Below are 19,935 nucleotides of genomic sequence, written 5' to 3'. Positions count from 1 at the left end.
CCCAATAATCTATCTAGCTCAGTCTTGAATATACTCAACGACTCAGCATCCACAGCACTATGGGGTCGAGAATTTCGAAGATTCACAATCCTCTGAGTGAAGAAACTCCTCATCTCTGTCTTAAATGGACGACCCCTTATCCTGAGACAGTGCCCCCTAGTTCTAGACTCTCCAACACGGGGAAACAACCTCTCATTATCTGTCCTATCAATCCCCTCAGATTCTTGTATGTTTCAATGAGGTCACCTCTCATTCTTCTGAACTTCAGAGAGTACAATCGACTCAATCTGTCCTACTAGACTAGAGAACAATTGTGGAGGGCAGTTTTGCCCAGCTCAAAAGAGGGAGCATTCTGCTTTGTACGAGGATAGGGCAGTTTACATTGCTGATTTAACCGAGTTGCATTGGTTGTGTACAATCTGCTTGGTTGATGTCATTTCTTCAGGGCTTGAAACTCACTTTAAGATTCTGAATCTGTTTCAACTTTGAATGTTTTGCGAGTAGATGACTGCACCTCAGGAAGCGTTGGCCATGTCCTATCGGCATGTGGGGGATACATCTGGAGTGCTGTTATTGTGCAACAAGCCTGTTACTTGCTCTGTTCACAGGGGTCAAAAATACAGCTTTGGTTGAAGAAAAGCAATGGGGAGGGTTGCCTCATCCATTGGGAAAAAGTTGTTGGACTACGATCTAAAAAGATCGTCTGCTGTTTGTTTAGATGAACTGCCCTGGTGCATTTTGGGCAGGTGACTTTGAAGTCCGATAACGATCATTTCGAAAATAACAATGTGTTGCGGTGAACGAAATGAAAACTTGTTCCTGCTGGTTTGCAGCAAGCTCCAAATATCTATCAAACCTATCTCTTCTGCCAAGTCTCAAATGAGGTTTGAAATTCTGGCAGTGATTCACTGGGTTATGACCGAGTTTAAATACCCCTCCCTCTGCACGTGGATGTTTACTAAGCTGGAACAAGATTGAGGCAGGATAAGGTCTGAACGTGTTTAAGGGTGTCGATATTTATCATTTAAATCTTTTTTGTTTTTCGGATGAGGCGTTAAACCAAGTTCTACTCTCTCAAGTGGACGTAAAAGATCCCCGTGGCACTATTTCGAAGAAGAGCAGGGGAGTTTTTAACCCCTGTATTTACCTCTCAATCAACATCACTAAAAAAGATTATCCCGTCATTGTCACATTGCTGTGTGTGGGAGCTTGCTGTGCGCAAATTAGCTGCCGTGTTTCCAACATTACAAACAGTGTCTACACTTCAAAAGTACTTCGTTGGCTTTAAAGTGCTTTTGGATGTTCAGCGCTATATAAATGCAGGTCTTTCTTTTCCAATCCTAGATTATCTGATGTCACAATCCTAGTAAGAGGTCGAAATGATAGGATGGGAAGCATTTTCTGGAAATGCAAATTGAACCCTGATGGCACAATATCTCCCAGTCGCACCTCTCCTCACCAGAATAGTTTTATTTTATTCCAACTTTTTTCGATGGTCATATGCCATTATCCCGAACTGAAAGGCAGGTCATGTGTCTTGCTTCACCACTTCCGTAACAATATGCTTTCATTTAAAAATAAAAGCTGCAATTTATGTTCGAGTCTGCTGAACTTCTGACTCGTGGAAGAATTGCTCCTTTACTGTAGAGCCAATTTGCTGAAAATCGACAGCTTTTAACAATTATCTCTTCAGTTCCGCGACAGGATGGTGCAGTGGTTTAGAATGTTGTCTGTTCACTGCTGAGACCTGCATTTAAATACAGCCCAGACTAATTGGCTGAAAGTTTCCTTTATCTAGCTTGCGCAGTGTGTGAAATGAGTTTCGGGCATTCTTAAGTCGGAAAATAGTGAGCAGGGAACCACAGCACAAAGTTGCCCTAATTTGATGCTCAAGTTGTCAGTCTCACTCGGAGTGACGGTAAGGTGAAGCAGGTGAAAATAAGATCATTAGGTCCTCTGAGCCTTTGGTTCGAGCACAATCACAAGGGCTTTGCTCTATGTGATCCTGAACTGGCAGTGTCTGATGGCGACGCGAGATGCTGAAGTGAAAAAGCAATATATTCCCCACTGCTGAAGCCCCTCATTTAAAATGTAGCAAGAAATTCACAATATAAAAAATATAAATGTAGATTTTGATGAGAGGCGGGTAAGAGGTGAAGTGGTTCAATATTTGGAGCGTTATTACGGGATGCCACAGAACTGCAGATTGCAGGTTCTCTTCCCCTCTCCCACCATCACACTCCTGAATTGCCAGTCTTGACCACACTTCCGTGGAGAAGTGTCAAGCAGCACATAAATCTAGGCTGACACTCCCAGTGCAGTGCTGAGGGAGTGTTGCACTGTCGGAGGTGCCGTCTTTCGGATGAGACGTTAAACCGAGGTCCCATCTGCGCTCTCAGGTGGGGCGTAAAAGATCCCATGACGCTATTTCGAAGAAGGGCAGTGAGTTATCCCCGGTGTCCTGGCCAATATTTATCCCTCAGTAGACATAACAAAACAGATTATCTGGCCTTTATCACATTGCTGTTTGTGGGAGCTTGCTGTGTGCAAATTGGCTGCCGCGTTTCCCACATTGTAACAGTGACTACACTCCAAAAGTACTTCATTGGCTGTAGAGCGCTTTGAGACGTCCGGTGGTCGTGAAAGATGCCATATAAATCCAAGACTTTCTTTCGAGGCCAGGTGCCCCTTGCGTGGTTGCAAAGACAATTGAAGTGAGAGTTGTCCCAAGGCTTCTGTTGGTGTACTATCCTAATGTCAGAGTGACACTGGCCTTAGTAGAAAGTTTGCCAGCAGCTGGGGAATATGCATGGCTCCGAGAGATAGAGATAAGAAAAAGACCTTTTTCGTTTTACATGCAAGAGCATTTGTTTTTGTTGTTGGAATAATTAAGGATTTAAAAAATATATATATATTTGCAGGAAAAGATGGCATCTTTTCCGCCCGGAAGACACCTCCTTCCTCTATCCCACCAGAATTCCTTACGAAGAGTCCAGTGTATTTAGCAGTGTGAACGTGGTCAACCCTGATTTGGAGCGATTCCCTCGATTTCGTGGAGCCAGGCCGCATGTTGTGACCTTGCGGCCAGGAGAGGTAAGATTGTGCTCTTTGCCAGAACTTGGGAATATCGGATCGCGAGTAGGCCATTTCACCATTCGATTAGATCATGGCTGATCTGTATTTAGTTTGAGTGTTGAACTATCATTGTGAATAATGTGCTTCATGAATCAGTTTTAGTTACAGTGCTTCTTTAGAGCTCTGCAATAAATAAAAACAGTTCTTAAATATATACTTGCAATTATGTTGCACCTAATCACTTCAACAAAATGTCTGATTTCACACAATTGATTTGACCCTGCAGTGAGCTTCCACCCACGGATCTGCTCCATCACTAAGACCGCCTACTTCCACCTCCGTAACATCGCCAGTCTCCGAATCCGCCTTCACTCATCTGCTGCTGAAACCTTCAGCCTCGTCTTTGTTGCCTCTCACCTTGACTATGCCAATGCTCTCCTGGCCGGTCTCCAAACTTCTACCCTACATAAACATGGCTCATCCAAAACTTTGCTGCCCGTATCCTAACTCTCAACAAGTCCCGTTCACCCGTCATCATCATCATCGGCAGTCCCTCAGAATCGAGGAAGACTTGCTTCCACTCCCAAAGTAAGTTCTTTGGTGGCTGAACAGTCCAATACGAGAACCACAGACCCTGTCGCAGGTGGGACAGACATTCGTCGAGGGAAGGGATAGGTGGGGCTGGTTTGCCGCGCGCTCCTTCCGCTGGCTACGCTTGACCTCTTCACGCTCTTTGCGTTGAGACTCGAAGAGCTCGACGCCCTCCCGGATGCACTTTCTCCACCTCGGGCGGTCTTCGGCCAGGGTCTCCCAGGTGGTGATGTCGCACTTTACCAGGGAGGCTTTGAGGGTGTCCTTGTAACACTTCCGCTGCCCACCTTTGGCTTGATGGCCGTGAAGGAGCTCCGCATAAAGCATTTGCTTAGGGAGTCTATGTGGCCTGCCCAGCGAAGCTGATCGAGTGTGGTCAGTGCTTCAATAATGGGGATGTTAGCCTGCTGTGCTCTCTGACCTGCATTGATTCCGGGTCTAGCAACACCTCCATTTTAATATCTTCATCCTTTTTTCCAAATCCTTCCATGGCCTTGCCCCCTCCCTATCTCTGTAACCTTCTCTATCCCTACAACCCTCCGAGATCTCTGGCCTCTTGCGCAGCCCCAGTTTTAATTGCTCCACCATTGGAGGCCGTGCCTTCTGTTGCCTCGGCTCTGGAATTCCCTCCCTAAACCTTTCCGTCTGTTTAGCGCTCTTTCTTTAAGACTCTCCTTAAAACCTACCTCCGTGACCTCATCTGCCCAATATTTCCATGTGTGGCTCAGTGTCAGATTTTGATTGATAACGCTCCTGTGAAGCGCATTGGGGCGCTTCACTAATTTAAGACGCTATATAAATAAAGATTGTTGAATTATCGTACTTTTAAGCAGCAGTTTACTGAGTAGCCCTCATGGAGCCATATACCACTGTTTTTGGGAGATGAATGATCCGTTTCATTTAATTGTTACCGTGATCTGGGCAACACAGATCCTGTGTTTGATCCTGTGCTCACTCAAAAGTCCAAAAGTATGCATTTCCGATCAGGAAATCCTTCCCCCCCCCGTTCTCCCCCCTCCCCCCCGTTCTCCCCCCTCCCCCCCCGTTCTCCCCCCTCCCCCCTCACCCTCACTAATTTACCTGAGGTCTCCATTACCTCTTCAGTTGAAATTAGGTCATTCAACCCAGCCCACGGATCAGACCTGGCACCTATCTTGGTACCATACCTACATAACACAAGAAATAGGAGCAGGAGTAGGCTATTGGCCCCTCAAGCCTGCTCCACCATTCAATAAGATCATGGCTGATCTGATCTTGGCCTCAACTCCACTTCCCTGCCCGCTCCCCATAACCCTTTACTCCCTTATCATTCAAAAACCTGTGTATCTCCACCTTAAATATATTCAATGACCCAGCCTCCACAGCTCTCTGGGGTAGAGAATTCCAAAGATTCACGACCCTCTGAAAGAAGAAATTCCTTTTCATTTCTGTTTTAAATGGACGACTCCTTATTCTTAAACTATGCCCCCTAGTTCTAGATTCCCCTATGAGTGGAAATATCCTCTCTGCATCCACCTTGTCGAGCCCCCTCATTATTTTATATATTTCGACAAGATCACACCTCATTCTTCTGAACTTGTCAAGCCCCCTCAGAATCTTGTACGTTTCTTAATGAGTATAGACCCAACCTGCTCAGCCATCCTTCATAAGTCAACCCCCTCATCTCAGGAATCAACCTCGTGAACCTTCTCTGAACTGCCTCCAATGCAAGTATATCCCTCCTCAAATAAGGAGACCAAAGCTGTTCGCAGTACTCCAGGTGCCCGAAATTCATCGACGTACCGCCCGCTTACTGCTCCAAAATGTGATTTTGGTGAAAAAACGCCGACATACCGCTCGGCGGAATATTCATCAGCGTCCGCCATGCAGGACCGCCCCAAAAAAACTGATTTTTATCGCATGCCACCGACATACCACTGGAGCTGCATACCATCCAGGAAAAGGTGGTTTTACGCGATATTAAGAGGGTGGGAATGGGCGGCAGTGCTTGGAGCCGCCATTTTGAAATCGGGAGCAGTCAGCTGAAGCAGCACCTCTGCATTTCGAAGGTGAACAGTGACTTTACAGTGCAATTTACAGTGGGAAAGGTATTTTTATTGGTACTGAGCAAATTATTAAGATCAAAGGCATTTTAGTTGTATTTTTTTCATTGAAAAATATTCTGTGAAATTTAAAAGGAATCTGAGTACTATCTCAGCCTGTATTGCTGACTACATGTCTAATAAAGGATCCAGATGGGAGAAGGTTTATCAGGGTACTGGAGGACGTCGCAGACTGATAAGGAGGAGGCCTTACCCACAAAGGATTTTCAGGGAGAAACGTTTATCCTTGGACCTGACCAATCGACAGTGCGTTCGAAGGCTGCGCTTCCGAAAAGAGGTGCTCAATGAGATTTGCCAGCTCATTAAGGCAGACCTGCAGCCCAGTACCACCAACATTACTGCACTCTCTGTCGAGATGAAGGTGACTGTGGCACTTTCCTTTTATGCAAGTGGCTCTTTTCACGCATCAGCTGGGGACATATGCTCTCTTTCTCAGTACGCTACTCATCGGTGCATTCGAAGGTAACCGAAGCAGTGTATGCACGCAGGATGGAATTTATAAACTTCCCAATGACCAGGGAGGCACAGAGTGACACAGCTTTTGGATTTGCACACGTTGCCGGCTTCCCCAAGATGAAGGGTGCTGTTGACTGTACCCATAGTGCCCCGCGAGCACCATTACAGGAGGCGGAGGTGTACTGAAACCATAAGGGGTTTCATTCCCTCAACGTGCAGCTCGTATGCTGCCATGCACAGCGCATAATGGCAGTGAATGGCAACTTTCCAGGGAGCATCCATGATGCGCACATCTTGCGTGAGAGCACTGTGTCTGACCTGTTGAAGTCTGAGCCACAAGGTAAATGCTGGATGCTGGGGGACAAAGGGTATGGCCTTGCCACCTGGCTCTTGACCCTCCTGCAGAACCCTCAGACAGAAGGCGAGCAACAATATAATCAGGGCCATATAGCCACATGTAATATTATCGAAAAGACAATTGGAGTGCTGAAGCAGCGCTTTCGATGCTTGAATCACTCGGGAGGCAGGCTGCAACACCACCCTGAGCAGGTTGCTCAGTTCACAGTGGTGTGCTACATGTTGCATCATGTGGGGACAGGAATTGCCACAGGGGACTGCGGAACCACCTGAGGAGAGAGTGCAGGAGACGGAGGAGGAAGAAGAGAAAGATGAGGGGTGGAGGATGAGGAGGAGCTCAGCGATGAACCCATGGCACCCCCCCTCCCCCCCCCCCCCCAAAACACCACAGTGGGGGGGGCTCGTGGAGCATATGCCACTGCAAAATTGTTACGTCAGCAGCTCATAAATAAACACACTGCTTGAATGTGGAGAGCTGCGTTGACTGTTACCCCAAAGGTTTGACACTGTACAAGAGTGCTTAAATTCAATTCAAACATTTATGTAAAAATGTCAAAAATGTACAACAATTTTAAAACTTTGTAAAACTTATAACTATAAAACTACTGTAACAAGTTTAACAACTTTAATAAACTTTTAAAAATCAAACTTCAATTATTCAATGAACAAGTACAACAAAAGATCCTTTACCTGTCCTCGACCTCGACCTCGACCGTGTGCTACACCACTCTTGGGACCATTCCCCCCCTTTTCTTACTCCTGCCCTTCCCTTTCCCACTGCCCCTGAGCCCAGACCTCCCTGTAGTGGTACCAAGCCGGCATGCAGCACCTCACCCCGAGTGCTGTTGCTGTCGTTGGGGGTCGGACAATGCAGGCGCAATAAATGGAGCCTCAGGAGAAGCTCGTGATGTGGAAGACACGGCTTCAGGGCTGGAAGATGCTGTCGGCTCCCCACCCTCAGGTGCTGTCGACCTGACTACTATGGCATGGGAGGAATTCTGTGCCATGTCCCGATCCCGTCGATTGCCGCATGGCTTCAATGGAGTCGGCGGTTCGCACCATTGCGGTGATCAGACGCGACAGAACCTCCGACTACTGTCTTGATAGAGCCGCGGTGTTTGCGTCTGTCATAGCCATGGCCTTGAGCAGCTCTCGACCTGTGTCCTGGTATGCGCCTATCTGTCGTGCAGCAACCAACCTTTTCTGCACCAACCTCCATCGCTGCAGCAAAGGCGCTGCAACACTGGGGGTGCCTTGCTGCGCACTGCTTGGTCCTGCAGAATCAGAGAGGAGCCATGGGGGAATCCTCTGAATATAGACTCGGTGGTGGAGGATGTTCCAGCTGGCGCACATGGAACTGGTGTATCCTCCTCCGTCTCCACCCCCCCACCTCCACTGGCTCCAGGATCAGCGGCTCTTCCTCTTCGTCTTCATCGTCTCTGCCAATGGTGAAGTCAGGAGAAGGCTGGGCGCGGCAGAGGTGGAGGCAGTGGGTCTGTCGTCTGGTCTCTGTGTGTGTGTCGGTGTGGTCTGAATCGTCGGAGTCTGGAAGTACAAAACAACATTTAAAAATGCTTGGCACCAGGGGAGGGGTCAGGGTTACATGATACATAGCGCAGTCTTTCTTAAATGTCCATCATTGCTGCAGTACTGCATTACATATCGCGCACATATATATATATATATATATGCATTGCGTTACATGCCCCCAACATTGCAATACATCACATGAGGCCAACATTACAGTACAATAAACTTACATTACATTACATCAGGCCAACATTAGCATTACAGTTACATTACATGACATGAGAGGACGGCAACACAGACTGCATTTTATTCAACTTACCATCCTGTGTGAGTGGGTCAGCTCCAATGCCAGTGGTGGCACGGTTGCTATCCCCGACCAGGGACGGGGCATGGATCTGTCAATGGCCTTTGGGTTGTGGGTACTCCCCCAGTACATCGCTGATTGGCTGCTATTGCAGATGTCGTCTTCTGCAGAAAGCAAAAGAAATGAAAGGTAAAATCTTCAATCCATTTAACATCGCAGACACAGAGGGTCTCTCTCTCTCTCACACACGCACACGCACACATACACACATTAAAAACACTGCGTTGATCCTCTTGTCATTGCCTGAAAGCATGAATACATCGCTGTAACCTTAAGATAAATAAAATCATCCGTGTGACACTGAACCTACATTTACATGGTACATGGCATGTGGGGGGTGCACAAATAAAATCATTACTTACTCTTGCTACCCTCACCAGGTTGTTCCATTACGGCACCTTTCCCCGGTGCGTACCATGGTACTTATGGAGGACACAGCCTCCCTGATCTCGTCCCATATCGTGTTGTACTCCTTTGGAGGGGCGGGGGGGGGGCTTTCCCCAACCATCCTTCCTTAGCTCGGAGTACCTCTCTGTGATATTCTCAAAGGGCAGGTAACTCCGTCTCGTCGAAAGCGGGCTCCCTCAACATCCCATCCTTTTCGATGTTCCTGCACTTAGACTTTTTTTTTTAACATTTCCATTATATTTATGTTATGATTTTTGCTTTGGAAAATGTCTTCTTGTTCAAACTATAGAATTATTAGTTGTTATGAATATTTTTTAACTCTACAATGTGTTTTAAAGTAATTGACCGTCGACTAGCTTGCTGCTCCTTCTCACTCCCTCTCTCTCCTCTTCAACTCACTGCGCATGCGCGAAATCGCGGGTAAAACACTTGTATGAAAAAAACAAGGGGGGAAAAAAATCGCGCATGCGCAGTTCAGTGCCGCACCGTCCATCAAAAAGAAAGTCAATCTGGATCGACTACTATGTTACCTCCCGCCCGCTGCAGACCGCTGGCATACCGCCAACATAATGCCAAAAAATAAATCGACCAATTTTGTCCTCTTTGGTCTCAGTGGTATGCCGACCATTTGAAACAATGCACCGCTGGCATACCGCCGAGAAATGGGCGGACCTTATGCAACGACCAATTTCGGGCCCCAGGTGTGGTCTTACCAATGCCCTGTACAGTTGTAGCAGGAGTTCCCTACTTTTATACTCCATCCCCGTTGGAATAAAGGCCAACATTCCATTTGCCTTCCTGATTACTTGCTGTACCTACATACTAACTTTTTGTGTTTCATGCACAAGGACTCCAAGATCCCTTTGTACCACAGCATTTTGTAATCTCTCCCCATTTAAATAAGTTAGCTTTTTTATTTTTCCTACCAAAGTAGATAATCTCACATTTTCCTACATTGTACCACCTGGTGCATTCATTCATTAAACCATTTGGGAGCCTAGCAGCTCTGGTGCAAAGAAATCGTTCTGTCCTGAATTCAACTTGTTCTTATTCTAAAGTTGGCTTAAAAGCCACAATAGCCTTCAACATTTAGATTTGTTATGGCTTTGAACACTATTGCTGACTTGTCCAGAATTTGGGCCGATTACAAGAAAGACAAAACATGTTTGAGAAGATCTCCACGATTCACATTTTTTTAATGGTATTGAAATGGGCTAAAGCTCTGTAGGCTAAAACCGGACTGGAGAGAAGCAGCAATTTAAAGACGCGCATATATGGTTGGGCAGTTTTTATATGTTTGAATATTCTCGCTTTGGATGGAATACATTTATCGTCGACTAGATAGAGACATCTGTGAACTGCAGTATGAACTTGGCATGGCAACAAAGACCCCAAACATTTTATGGTGAAAACAAAACTGATTAAACATTTGACATGCACTGAGAGTGCACATTCTGCTTGGCCGAGGGGCAGTCATTTATTTAATGCCTATGTTGAAATCGACTGGGAAAAATCAGTTTTGTTGCATGAATTTCATCGTGATCCTTTTCTGTGTCAAATGTTGGAATGTGTTGTGCCCGTAACTAATGGTAGCTCAGAATATTGAACACTGGCTTCCAACCAAATGGTTGTGAGTTCAAACCTCGGCATTGACTTCATTAATTTCCTTTCATTGAATAGCTTTTGTCAGTTTCTAACAAGGCTCGTAGATGGGAATAACACATGGGAAGTGAGTGACATTGGGGGAGAGATTCCCTAACTTAGCACCACCAATTCGTCCAGTGTAATGTCAAGGCGCGCTCCATTTTAGAAATCCCGGCAGTGCTGCCGGTAAGTAGCATTGCCCCGAAAAGAAAAATAGCAATGCTGACTTAATGTCACCATGGCCAACATCGACTCGAGTGCTGGGTCCTAAGCACACCAGTTAAACCCAGCACTGAGGCACTGACAGCATCTCTTAAAGGGACACATACAACAACAACTTTTATTTATATAGAGCCTTTAATGTAGTAAAATGTCCCAAGGTGCTTCGCAGAAGTGTTGTAAGATAAAATAGATAAATTTGTTACTGAGCCATGTAAAAAGAAATTACGACAGATGAGGGGTACATTTTAAGGAGCGTCTTAAAGGAGGAAAGAGAGGTAGAGAGATGGAGAGGTTTAGGGAGGGAATTCCAGATCTTAGGGCCCAAGCTAATATTGCTTTTAAACTTTTCGACTGGTTTTTTTTTTGATCTTATTGAACTAGTGGCTTGCTGCAATAGATGTTAAAAGTTTTTTTTTAAGTGTGTAGGGAGTGCTGCTGGATTCTTGCAAGGCCTCGGATGGTAAAGGATGGCCTCTGAGAAGACAAAGTGCTGGAAATACTCAGCAGGTCAGTCAACATCCGTGGAGAGAGAAACAGAGTTCACGTCTCAGGCCGCGATGCTGCCTGACCTGCTGAGTATTTCCAGCATTTTAGGTTGATTTACAGCATCCGCTCGCAGAGGGAAGAGGATGACACCGAAGAAGACGACGCCGAGGAGCATGAAACTGAGGGAAGGATGCAACCCAGGTAGCCCCTTTCTGACCAGGGTATCCGGGATGGAATCATCCACCTGCGGGACCAGTGACCACAACCCCAATTCCCTCTCCCACATTTGTCCCGCACCTTACCTTCCCTCTGTTACTGACCATCCCAGTTTCTTCTTGGCCACGATGCTAAAATACAGTCCACCACAAAGCAAACTTTCCATTCCAACTTTATATATCTATCCAACCAATGTGACATCAAGGAATCAACTCATCACCATTAAACATTTTCTTAGTTGACTATCTTGTGTCTGCCTTTGCTTAACCTACTGATGTCACGCAGTGCTGCGACAGTGGCTGTAGCATGGCTGGTGGAAGGCTGCTGACTTTCAGTAGGGGGGCACTGCAAATGGTCTTGCTGGTCGATTTTAAGGAGCTGGTGGCTGGGAGTGTCAAATCAATCATCATCATCTTCATCATTCTCCTCTCCCTCTTCTTGGCCAACCACTGGCTGGGCAGGCTGCAGTTCTTGATTGTGTGAAATGAGGAAGGCGCAAGGGTGGAGTAGTGGTGAGTGGAAGCCAGAGGTGCATGCGCGAAGGAGGATAACGTATGAGGATATCAGCATCTTCTATTCTTTCAGCCCCGCCACTGGCCAAGAGCTCAGCCATGCCACTGCCAGGAATGGCCAGCACCATCTCCTCCAATGGTGAGGCTAGGAATGGGAGATGTGCCTTGTGGTTGGTACAGATTGTTGGTCGGTGAGTGATTGTGGGAGGAGTCACGCATTGAGCAATGCGTGAGGCTCGTGATGCAGTTTGGTAGGAGACGGCTTTTGAAGATGCATTCACTGACCTTGACCAGTGGTGTGAGGTCATGAAGCTTCTTTAGGCACTGGAACCAGGTGCTGGGAACGACACGACTGGCAGTGGCGGGCCTCAGTGACTGTTTCTGGAGGGTCTCCTGGCCCCTGTGGGTGGAGGACCTCTCGCAGTGTTGACTCCCTGCACAAAGCTGGAGTGCTGCGTGCGAGACCCAAGGTGCCCCTTCCCTGACTTGCTGAGCCATTTATGTTAGCGCTGAAGCAATTTTCTCTTTTTTTTTGAGGTTTGGAAGGCAATTCAGCTTTAAGTGCTGAAGACTCCCATTTGGTAAAACCCCCCAAAATTTGAAAGGCAGTAAATGCTAAAAACTGCATTTTTTACACCATTTTAAGTTTTGTTAGTTCTGAATGCATTGCCCCTTCAATTCATAACCCTGTTAATTGCTCACAATTCCCTGCGGACTCCACAGCCTCGTTCCCAGAGGCTGTTAGAAGCAGCGACGCCTCTCCTGGATGGGAACTTCAGGTCGGTTGCCCCACGAACGCCATCAGTGGGGGGGGGGCGGGTTTACACAATAAGTTAGTGCTGTACTACAAATCTCCAGACCCCAGTGTGAACTTCTGCCCAATAGCGCAGGTTTCTGTAAGTGTCCAATTTCTAAGCCATTTTACTGTATGAGTTTTTAAATACACTCCTCAAAATGCCCCTCCAGTCAAATGATCGCATGCTTACAATAATAATCATGGGGACAAGTGACAAGTGAGGCCAAGCTTGTGAAAACTTTGTCCCATGCCACCTTTTCCACCCCTCTTCTCAATGTTCTTGCCTCAAGAACCATATCTGAGCATCAATATTTGCAACTGAAGCGAACTTAGCACACTTAAGAGGCAATGGTGACCATCACAATCACACTAACATGTTACCAGAGACGAGGGAGTTACAGCCATGAAGGCAAACTTGAGAAATTAGGGCTTTTTTATTGGCTGGAGCTGAGAAGGTTAAGAGGTGCTTTGATAAAATATTTTTAATTTGATTGATTGTTTCCAGTATTCAGCAAGAAGGGAACCAGTGGGCTCCAATAACAAAAAGAATTACATTTAGAATTCTCTGCCACAGACTGTTGTTGAAATAGAATCCATAAATTATTTTCAAAAGGGAATTAGATTGTTGCTTGCAAAAGATTATTATTAAAGGGTGCAGAGAGTGAGCAGGAGTGTTGGCGTTAGGTGGCTCATGGGAAAGAAACACTAGCAGGAATTGTTGATGCTAATGGACTGTTTGTGTGCTGTAACGGTCTGTGGCTCATTAGAGACATAACTGAGTTTAGGTATTGTTTGCGTCTGACCTTGGCATGGCAGATTAAGTTGCTGTGGTTTGAGTGTCAGACGTGGCTCAGTGGATATCAATCTCACCTCTGAATCAGAAGGTTGGGGGTTCAAGTTCCACTCCAGAGACATGAGCACAAAATCAAGGCTGCCACTCCAGGTGTTGTCTTTGAGATGAGGCGTTCAACTGAGGCCCTGTCTTCTCTCTCAGGTGGACATAAAGGTTCCCATGGCACTATTTCGAAGAAAAGCAGTAATCTTCCTAGATTCCTGGATAATATTTATCGCACAACCAACAGCACTTTTTTAAAAAAAAACAGGTTATCTAGTCACATTGCTGTTTGTGGGAACTGGCTGCATGCAAATCGGCTGCTGCATTTACTGCACTACAAAAGTGACTATACTTCAGATACTTCAGTGTCTGTAAAGCGTTTGGGACGCCGTGAGGTTGTGAAAGGCGCTATATAAATGCAAGTTGTTTCTTTAAGGCAGAAAAACCCCACAAGAAAGTGATCCAACCATGGCTAACAAGAGAAGTTAAAGGCAGTATTAGATCAAAGGAAGAGGCTTATAATGTTGCCAAAAAGAGCAGTAAGCCTGAGGATTTGGTAAGATTTTATAATTCAGCAAAGGAGGAACGAGACATTGATAATAGAAAGGGAAAATAGAATGAGAGTAAACTCGCGAGAGAGACAAAAACAGAATGTAAAAGCTTCTATAGGTATGTAAAAAGGAAAAGTAAATGTGGGTCCACTACAGGCTGAAACAGAAGAAATTATAATGGGAAATAAGGAAATGGCAGGGAAATTAAACAAATACTTGTGTCACAGAAGAAGACATGAAAAACCTCCCAGAAATTGTGGAGTATCGGGTCTAGCGAAAATGAAAGGAATGAGTATTAGTAAAAAAAATGGGACTGAAAGCTGATAAATCCCTTGGATCTGATAGCCTACATCCGAGTGTTTTGAAAGGTGGCTATAGAGATAAAGGATGCATTGGTTGTCATCTTCCAAAATTCTATAGATTCTAGCAGATTGGAAGGTAGCTAATGTAACCACGCTATTTTAGAAAGGAGGGAGAGAGAATACAGGGAATTATAGACCAGTTAGCCTGACAGTAAGGAAAATGCTAGAATCTATTATTAAGGATGTGGTAACAGGGCACTTAGAAAATAATAATAGGATTGGGCAGAGTCAACACGGAACGTGGAAAGGGAAATTATGTTTAACAAATCTGTTTTGAGGTTGTAACTAGCAGAATAGATAAAGGGGGGGACCAGTGTATATGGTGTATTTGGAATTTCAGAAGGCATTCAATAAGGTGCCACACATTAAGTTATTGAACAAAATTAGGGCTCATGGGATTAGGGGTAATCTATATGGTTTGCGGATTGGGTTAACGGACAGAAAGCAGAGTAAACAGGTCATTTTCAGGTTGGCAGACTGTAACTAGTAGGGTGCAGGAAGGATCGGTGCTTGGGCTCCGACTATTCACAATCTAGAGAAATTATTTGGATGAGGGGACCAAATGTAATACAGGCAACTCTCGATTATCCGGGTCCCTCGGGGATTGGGCTATGCCGGGTAAACGATTTCTCCGTTGGAGCGATTGGCATTATAAAGTTAAAACCCGATGCCTTCCCCGGTCGAAAGGACTCCGAACGCACTGGCCCGATGCCTTCCCAGGCCGAAAGGACTGCAATGTCAGCAGCCCGATGCATTCCTGGGTCGAAATTTTAAATCCCGTTACAATGGTTTCCCGTTGGATCCGTGTGCGGATAATCGAGAATTGCCTGTATATCCAAGTTTGCTGATGATACAAAGCTTAGGTGGGAATGTAAGTTGTGAGGAGGATGCAAAGAGACTTCAAGGGGATATAGACAGACTAAGTGAGCGGGCAAGAACATGGCAAATGGAATATAATGTGGAGAAATGTGAAGTTATCTACTTTGATAGGAAAAATAGAAAAGTGGAGTATTTTTAAAATGGTGAGAGATTGGGAAATGTTGATGTTCAGAGGGACCTGGGTGTTCTTGTACACGAATCACTGAAAGTTAACCTGCAGGTACAGCAAGCAATTAAGAAAGCAAATGGTATGCTGGCCTTTATTACAAGAGTATATGAGTACAAGAGTGCAGACATCTTCAATTATGAGACCACACCTGGAGTATTGTGTACAGTTTTGGTGGTCTTACCGAGGGAAGGATACACTTGCCATTGAGGGAGTGCAACGAAGGTTCACCAGACTGATTCCTGGGATGGAGGGATTGTCCTAGGAGGAGAGATTGAGTAGACTACACCTCTATGCTCTGGAATGTCGAAGAATGAGAGGTGATCTCATTAAAACATACAAAGTTCTTACAGGGCTTGACAGGGTAAATGCAGGGAGGATGTTTCCCCTGGCTGGAGAGTCGAGAACCAGGAGTCACAGTCTCAGAATAAGGGGTCAGCCACTTAGGACTGAGATGAGGAGAAACTTCTTCACACAGTGAATGGTAAATCTTTGGAATTCTCTTCCCCAGAGGGCTGTGGAGGCTCAGTCTTTGAGTATATTCAAGACAGAGATCGATAGATTTTTGGATATTAAGGGAATCAAGGGATGTGGGGAGAGTGGAGGAAAGTGTTGAGCATAGATCAGTCATGATCTCATTGAATGGCGGAGTAGGCCCGAGGGGCTGAACGGCCCAGCTCCTAATCCTTATGTTCTCATGTTCTTTCTTGAGAGAACTTGGCCGTAGATTTCAGATGCCTTTCCAGCAAATATGAAGTTGAAAAACTATGCGCACAGATCCACAACACACAAATTCCCATAATTTGACTCATGTTGGCTCTAAATTGGCAGTTTCACTCCTCGAAGGCTCAAGGATAGGATTGGTGTGGAAAGTGAAAATCTCAGAAATTACAGCACAGAAGCAGGTTATTTGGCCCTTGTTCCAGTGCTCGCTCTTAAACTGCAGCTACCTACTCCATTCCTTTTGCCTTATTGTTTTATGTTTGTCTGCTGATGCAGTATGTGCCGTTCCTCCAAGGTTGCAGTTAATGGAATGCAGTCGTTTTTAACTCCATCTCTGGTCTGTGCCCGACCTGAATTGGGAATGTTTGATGCTTCCATTGAGCGTTAAAAAAATGAGTAAAGCGGTCCATCAGCTCAGACCACCCCTCGCCTTGATAAATGCCCATCGCCTCCAAAATAATTACTGTGGGAAATTGGGAAGTGTCGCGGCATGAGGCCAGGAGGGAAAGGGAAGGCATTGGCTGATCATTGAGGTGATTGAATCTTGAAGGAGGGTTTCTGGTGCTCTCCACTCTCCTGTGACAGTGGGAACTGGTGCTCTCCACTCACTCTCCTGTGACAGTGGGAACTGGTGCTCTCCACTCTCTGTCCTGTGACAGTGGGAACTGGTGCTCTCCACTCTCTGTCCTGTGTCAGTGGGAACTGGTGCTCTCCACTCTCCTGTGACAGTGGGAACTGGTGCTCTCCACTCTCCTGTGACAGTGGGAACTGGTGCTCTCCACTCTCTGTCCTGTGACAGTGGGAACTGGTGCTCTCCACTCTCTCTCCTGTGACAGTTGGAACTGGTGCTCTCCACTCTCTGTCCTGTGACAGTGGGAACTGGTGCTCTCCACTCTCTCTCCTGTGACAGTGGGAACTGGTGCTCTCCACTCTCTCTCCTGTGACAGTTTGAACTGGTGCTCTCCACTCTCTCTCCTGTGACAGTTTGAACTGGTGCTCTCCACTCTCTGTCCTGTGACAGTTTGAACTGGTGCTCTCCACTCTCTCTCCTGTGACAGTTTGAACTGGTGCTCTCCACTCTCTGTGCTGTGACAGTTGGAACTGGTGCTCTCCACTCTCTGTCCTGTGACAGTGGGAACTGGTGCTCTCCACTCTCTGTCCTGTGATAGTGGGAACTGGTGCTCTCCACTCTCTGTCCTGTGACAGTGGGAACTGGTGCTCTCCACTCTCCCGTCCTGTGACAGTTGGAACTGGTGCTCTCCACTCTCTGTCCTGTGACAGTGGGAACTGGTGCTCTCCACTCTCTGTCCTGTGACAGTGGGAACTGGTGCTCTCCACTCTCTGTCCTGTGATAGTGGGAACTGGTGCTCTCCACTCTCTGTCCTGTGACAGTGGGAACTGGTGCTCTCCACTCTCCCGTCCTGTGACAGTTGGAACTGGTGCTCTCCACTCTCTGTCCTGTGACAGTGGGAACTGGTGCTCTCCACTCTCTGTCCTGTGACAGTGGGAACTGGTGCTCTCCACTCTCCCGTCCTGTGACAGTTGGAACTGGTGCTCTCCACTCTCTGTCCTGTGACAGTGGGAACTGGTGCTCTCCACTCTCTATCCTGTGACAGTGGGAACTGGTGCTCTCCACTCTCTGTCCTGTGACAGTTGGCGTCGCGGGGGCGTGACTCCGGGGTGGCCGGGGCTGGGGGCTCGACATCCGGGGGTGTTCGGCAATTGGGAAGGATTCTGACGGGACGGGGCGGGTTGGGTGTGGGGGGAGTGTTCCCAGTGTTGGGTGGGTCCAGAGCCGGGGGAGGGGGGACACGCTCTTGGGATGGGGGGTGGGCTGTTTGAAGCTGTGATTGGGAGAGACTTCTTCACTCGGGTGTTGTTGGCCTGTGGGGTTCCCTACCGCAGAGAGTTGTTGATGCCAGTTCATTGGATGTGTTCCGGACGGAGTTGGATGTGGTCCTTGCGGCTGGGGGGATCGGGGGTGTGGAGGGGGAGGTGATGGGGTGGGTGATCAGCCTTGGTCTTGTTGAATGGCAGTGCAGGCTCGAAGGGCAGAATGGCCTACTCCTGCACCTATTTTCTATGTTTTTATGTTTCTCTCTCCACCACCCCCCAACCACCCCAAATCGCTGACCAGAATACTTTGGGATAATGGGAAGTTTTATTTCGGGAGGCAAGAAACTTGTCACTTGCCTTCGCCTTTGCACTGTACAGTTTCAGAATGCAGTTGTGTGATTTACCTAGCTGAAGGAAGGTTACTTTTCAAGCAAGTTGCACCTGAAGGAGGTAAAAGAAATAAGGAAACAAATGGCAATTGCTATTTAATCGTCAGAAGTTGATCGGTACGTTAGCTGAAGTGTGGCCCTGCAGCATCCCAAAGTTCGGAAATTCATACAGCGCGGAAGGGGAGACCATTCGGCCCATCGTGCCTGAAAGAGCTATCCAATTAGTCTCACTCCCCTGCTCTTTCCCCACAACCTTGCAAAATGTTTTCCTTTTTAAGTATACATCCAATTCCCTTTTGAATGTTAGAGTGGTGCAAGCAGATTCAATCCTTTCAGGCAGTGTGTTCAAGATCATCACAGCTCACTGCGTAAAATCAATTCTCATGTTTTTCCCCCCCGCCCACTCCTGGCATTTTTGCCAATTATTTTTAAATCTGCGTCCTTTGATCATGGACCTTCCTGCCAATGCAAATAGTTTCTCCATGTCTCAACCAAAACGCCTCATAATTTTGAACACCTCTCATTAAATCTCCCTTCTCTGCTGTAAGGAGAACAATCCCAGTTGGGCTGACTCTCTTCACATGCTGGTTTGGATAGGAATGTAAGATCACAAAATGGAGGGCTGGGGGGGGAGAGGGGAGACGGGGTGCACGGGGCGATGAGACCATGTTCATCGCACCGTAGGTTTTTTAAATTGAGTTAGATTTTTTTGCAGTGGAGATGGAGATCGCGACCATGCAGTTTTGAGGCCCTGCTTTCCCCCGCTCCCCCCCCCCCCTCAGTTCTGGATCTGTGGCCGGCTGGTCCTGGAGATGATGATCGGAGGGGTCAGCAGTGGGAGTGCACAAACTGTGTGTTATTAAAAACTTACAGCGGAGGGCACAAGATGTTGGAAAAAATATTGTTTACCCAGACTCGAGGACAGCTTAATTGCATTTCATGATTTAAAACGAGGGTTTTTATTATTGCAATTGTTATATCAACAGAACAAATTGTACTAAATTAGTCTTGTACTGTTTATTATGTGCTACAGTGATAGTGAGCCAATCTTGCACCATAACTTGGGTTGCCAGTGAACCTGTGGACTGCTTCTTAGTGTGATATTCTTCCCTTCCCTGCCATTGTGCATAAGTTGTCCTTTTATGTTAGTCCCATTAGTACGATACAGTTTTTCAATCGTGTGTTCAGACACAGTGTGACAAGTAGAATTAATTTCTCATTTGTTTACGCTCATTTTGCAAAAGTGGATGGAAATTACTTTCCGAGATGCAAGAGTAAATTGGAAACCTTAAATTACGACTTACTGAATAAGGGAAGAAAAAGCATCATTCTGAGTATAAACGGAGTGCCATAAAACCCATGATGGGTACAATTGTGAAATATCATGTTTTGTTTTGTACATTAACATGATGGATGGCAGTGCTCATTTATGGTA

General features: G+C 46.4%; 1 protein-coding gene across 4 annotated transcripts in view; it reads left to right on the top strand.

Annotated features, from left to right (window-relative positions):
• hspbap1 (hspb associated protein 1) overlaps positions 1–19,935 on the top strand; it is a 234,476-nt gene that overhangs the window by 180,540 nt on the left and 34,001 nt on the right. For all 4 annotated transcript variants that reach the window (XM_070875247.1, XM_070875249.1, XM_070875246.1 and 1 more), the window contains one exon: positions 2,922–3,093. In XM_070875247.1, coding sequence (XP_070731348.1) covers positions 2,922–3,093 — 172 coding nt within the window. The remainder of the gene's footprint in view (positions 1–2,921; positions 3,094–19,935) is intronic.

Source organism: Pristiophorus japonicus, chromosome 3, assembly GCF_044704955.1.
Source record: "Pristiophorus japonicus isolate sPriJap1 chromosome 3, sPriJap1.hap1, whole genome shotgun sequence".
NCBI lineage: Eukaryota > Metazoa > Chordata > Chondrichthyes > Pristiophoridae > Pristiophorus > Pristiophorus japonicus.
This window is presented reverse-complemented; position numbering and strand designations above follow the sequence as displayed.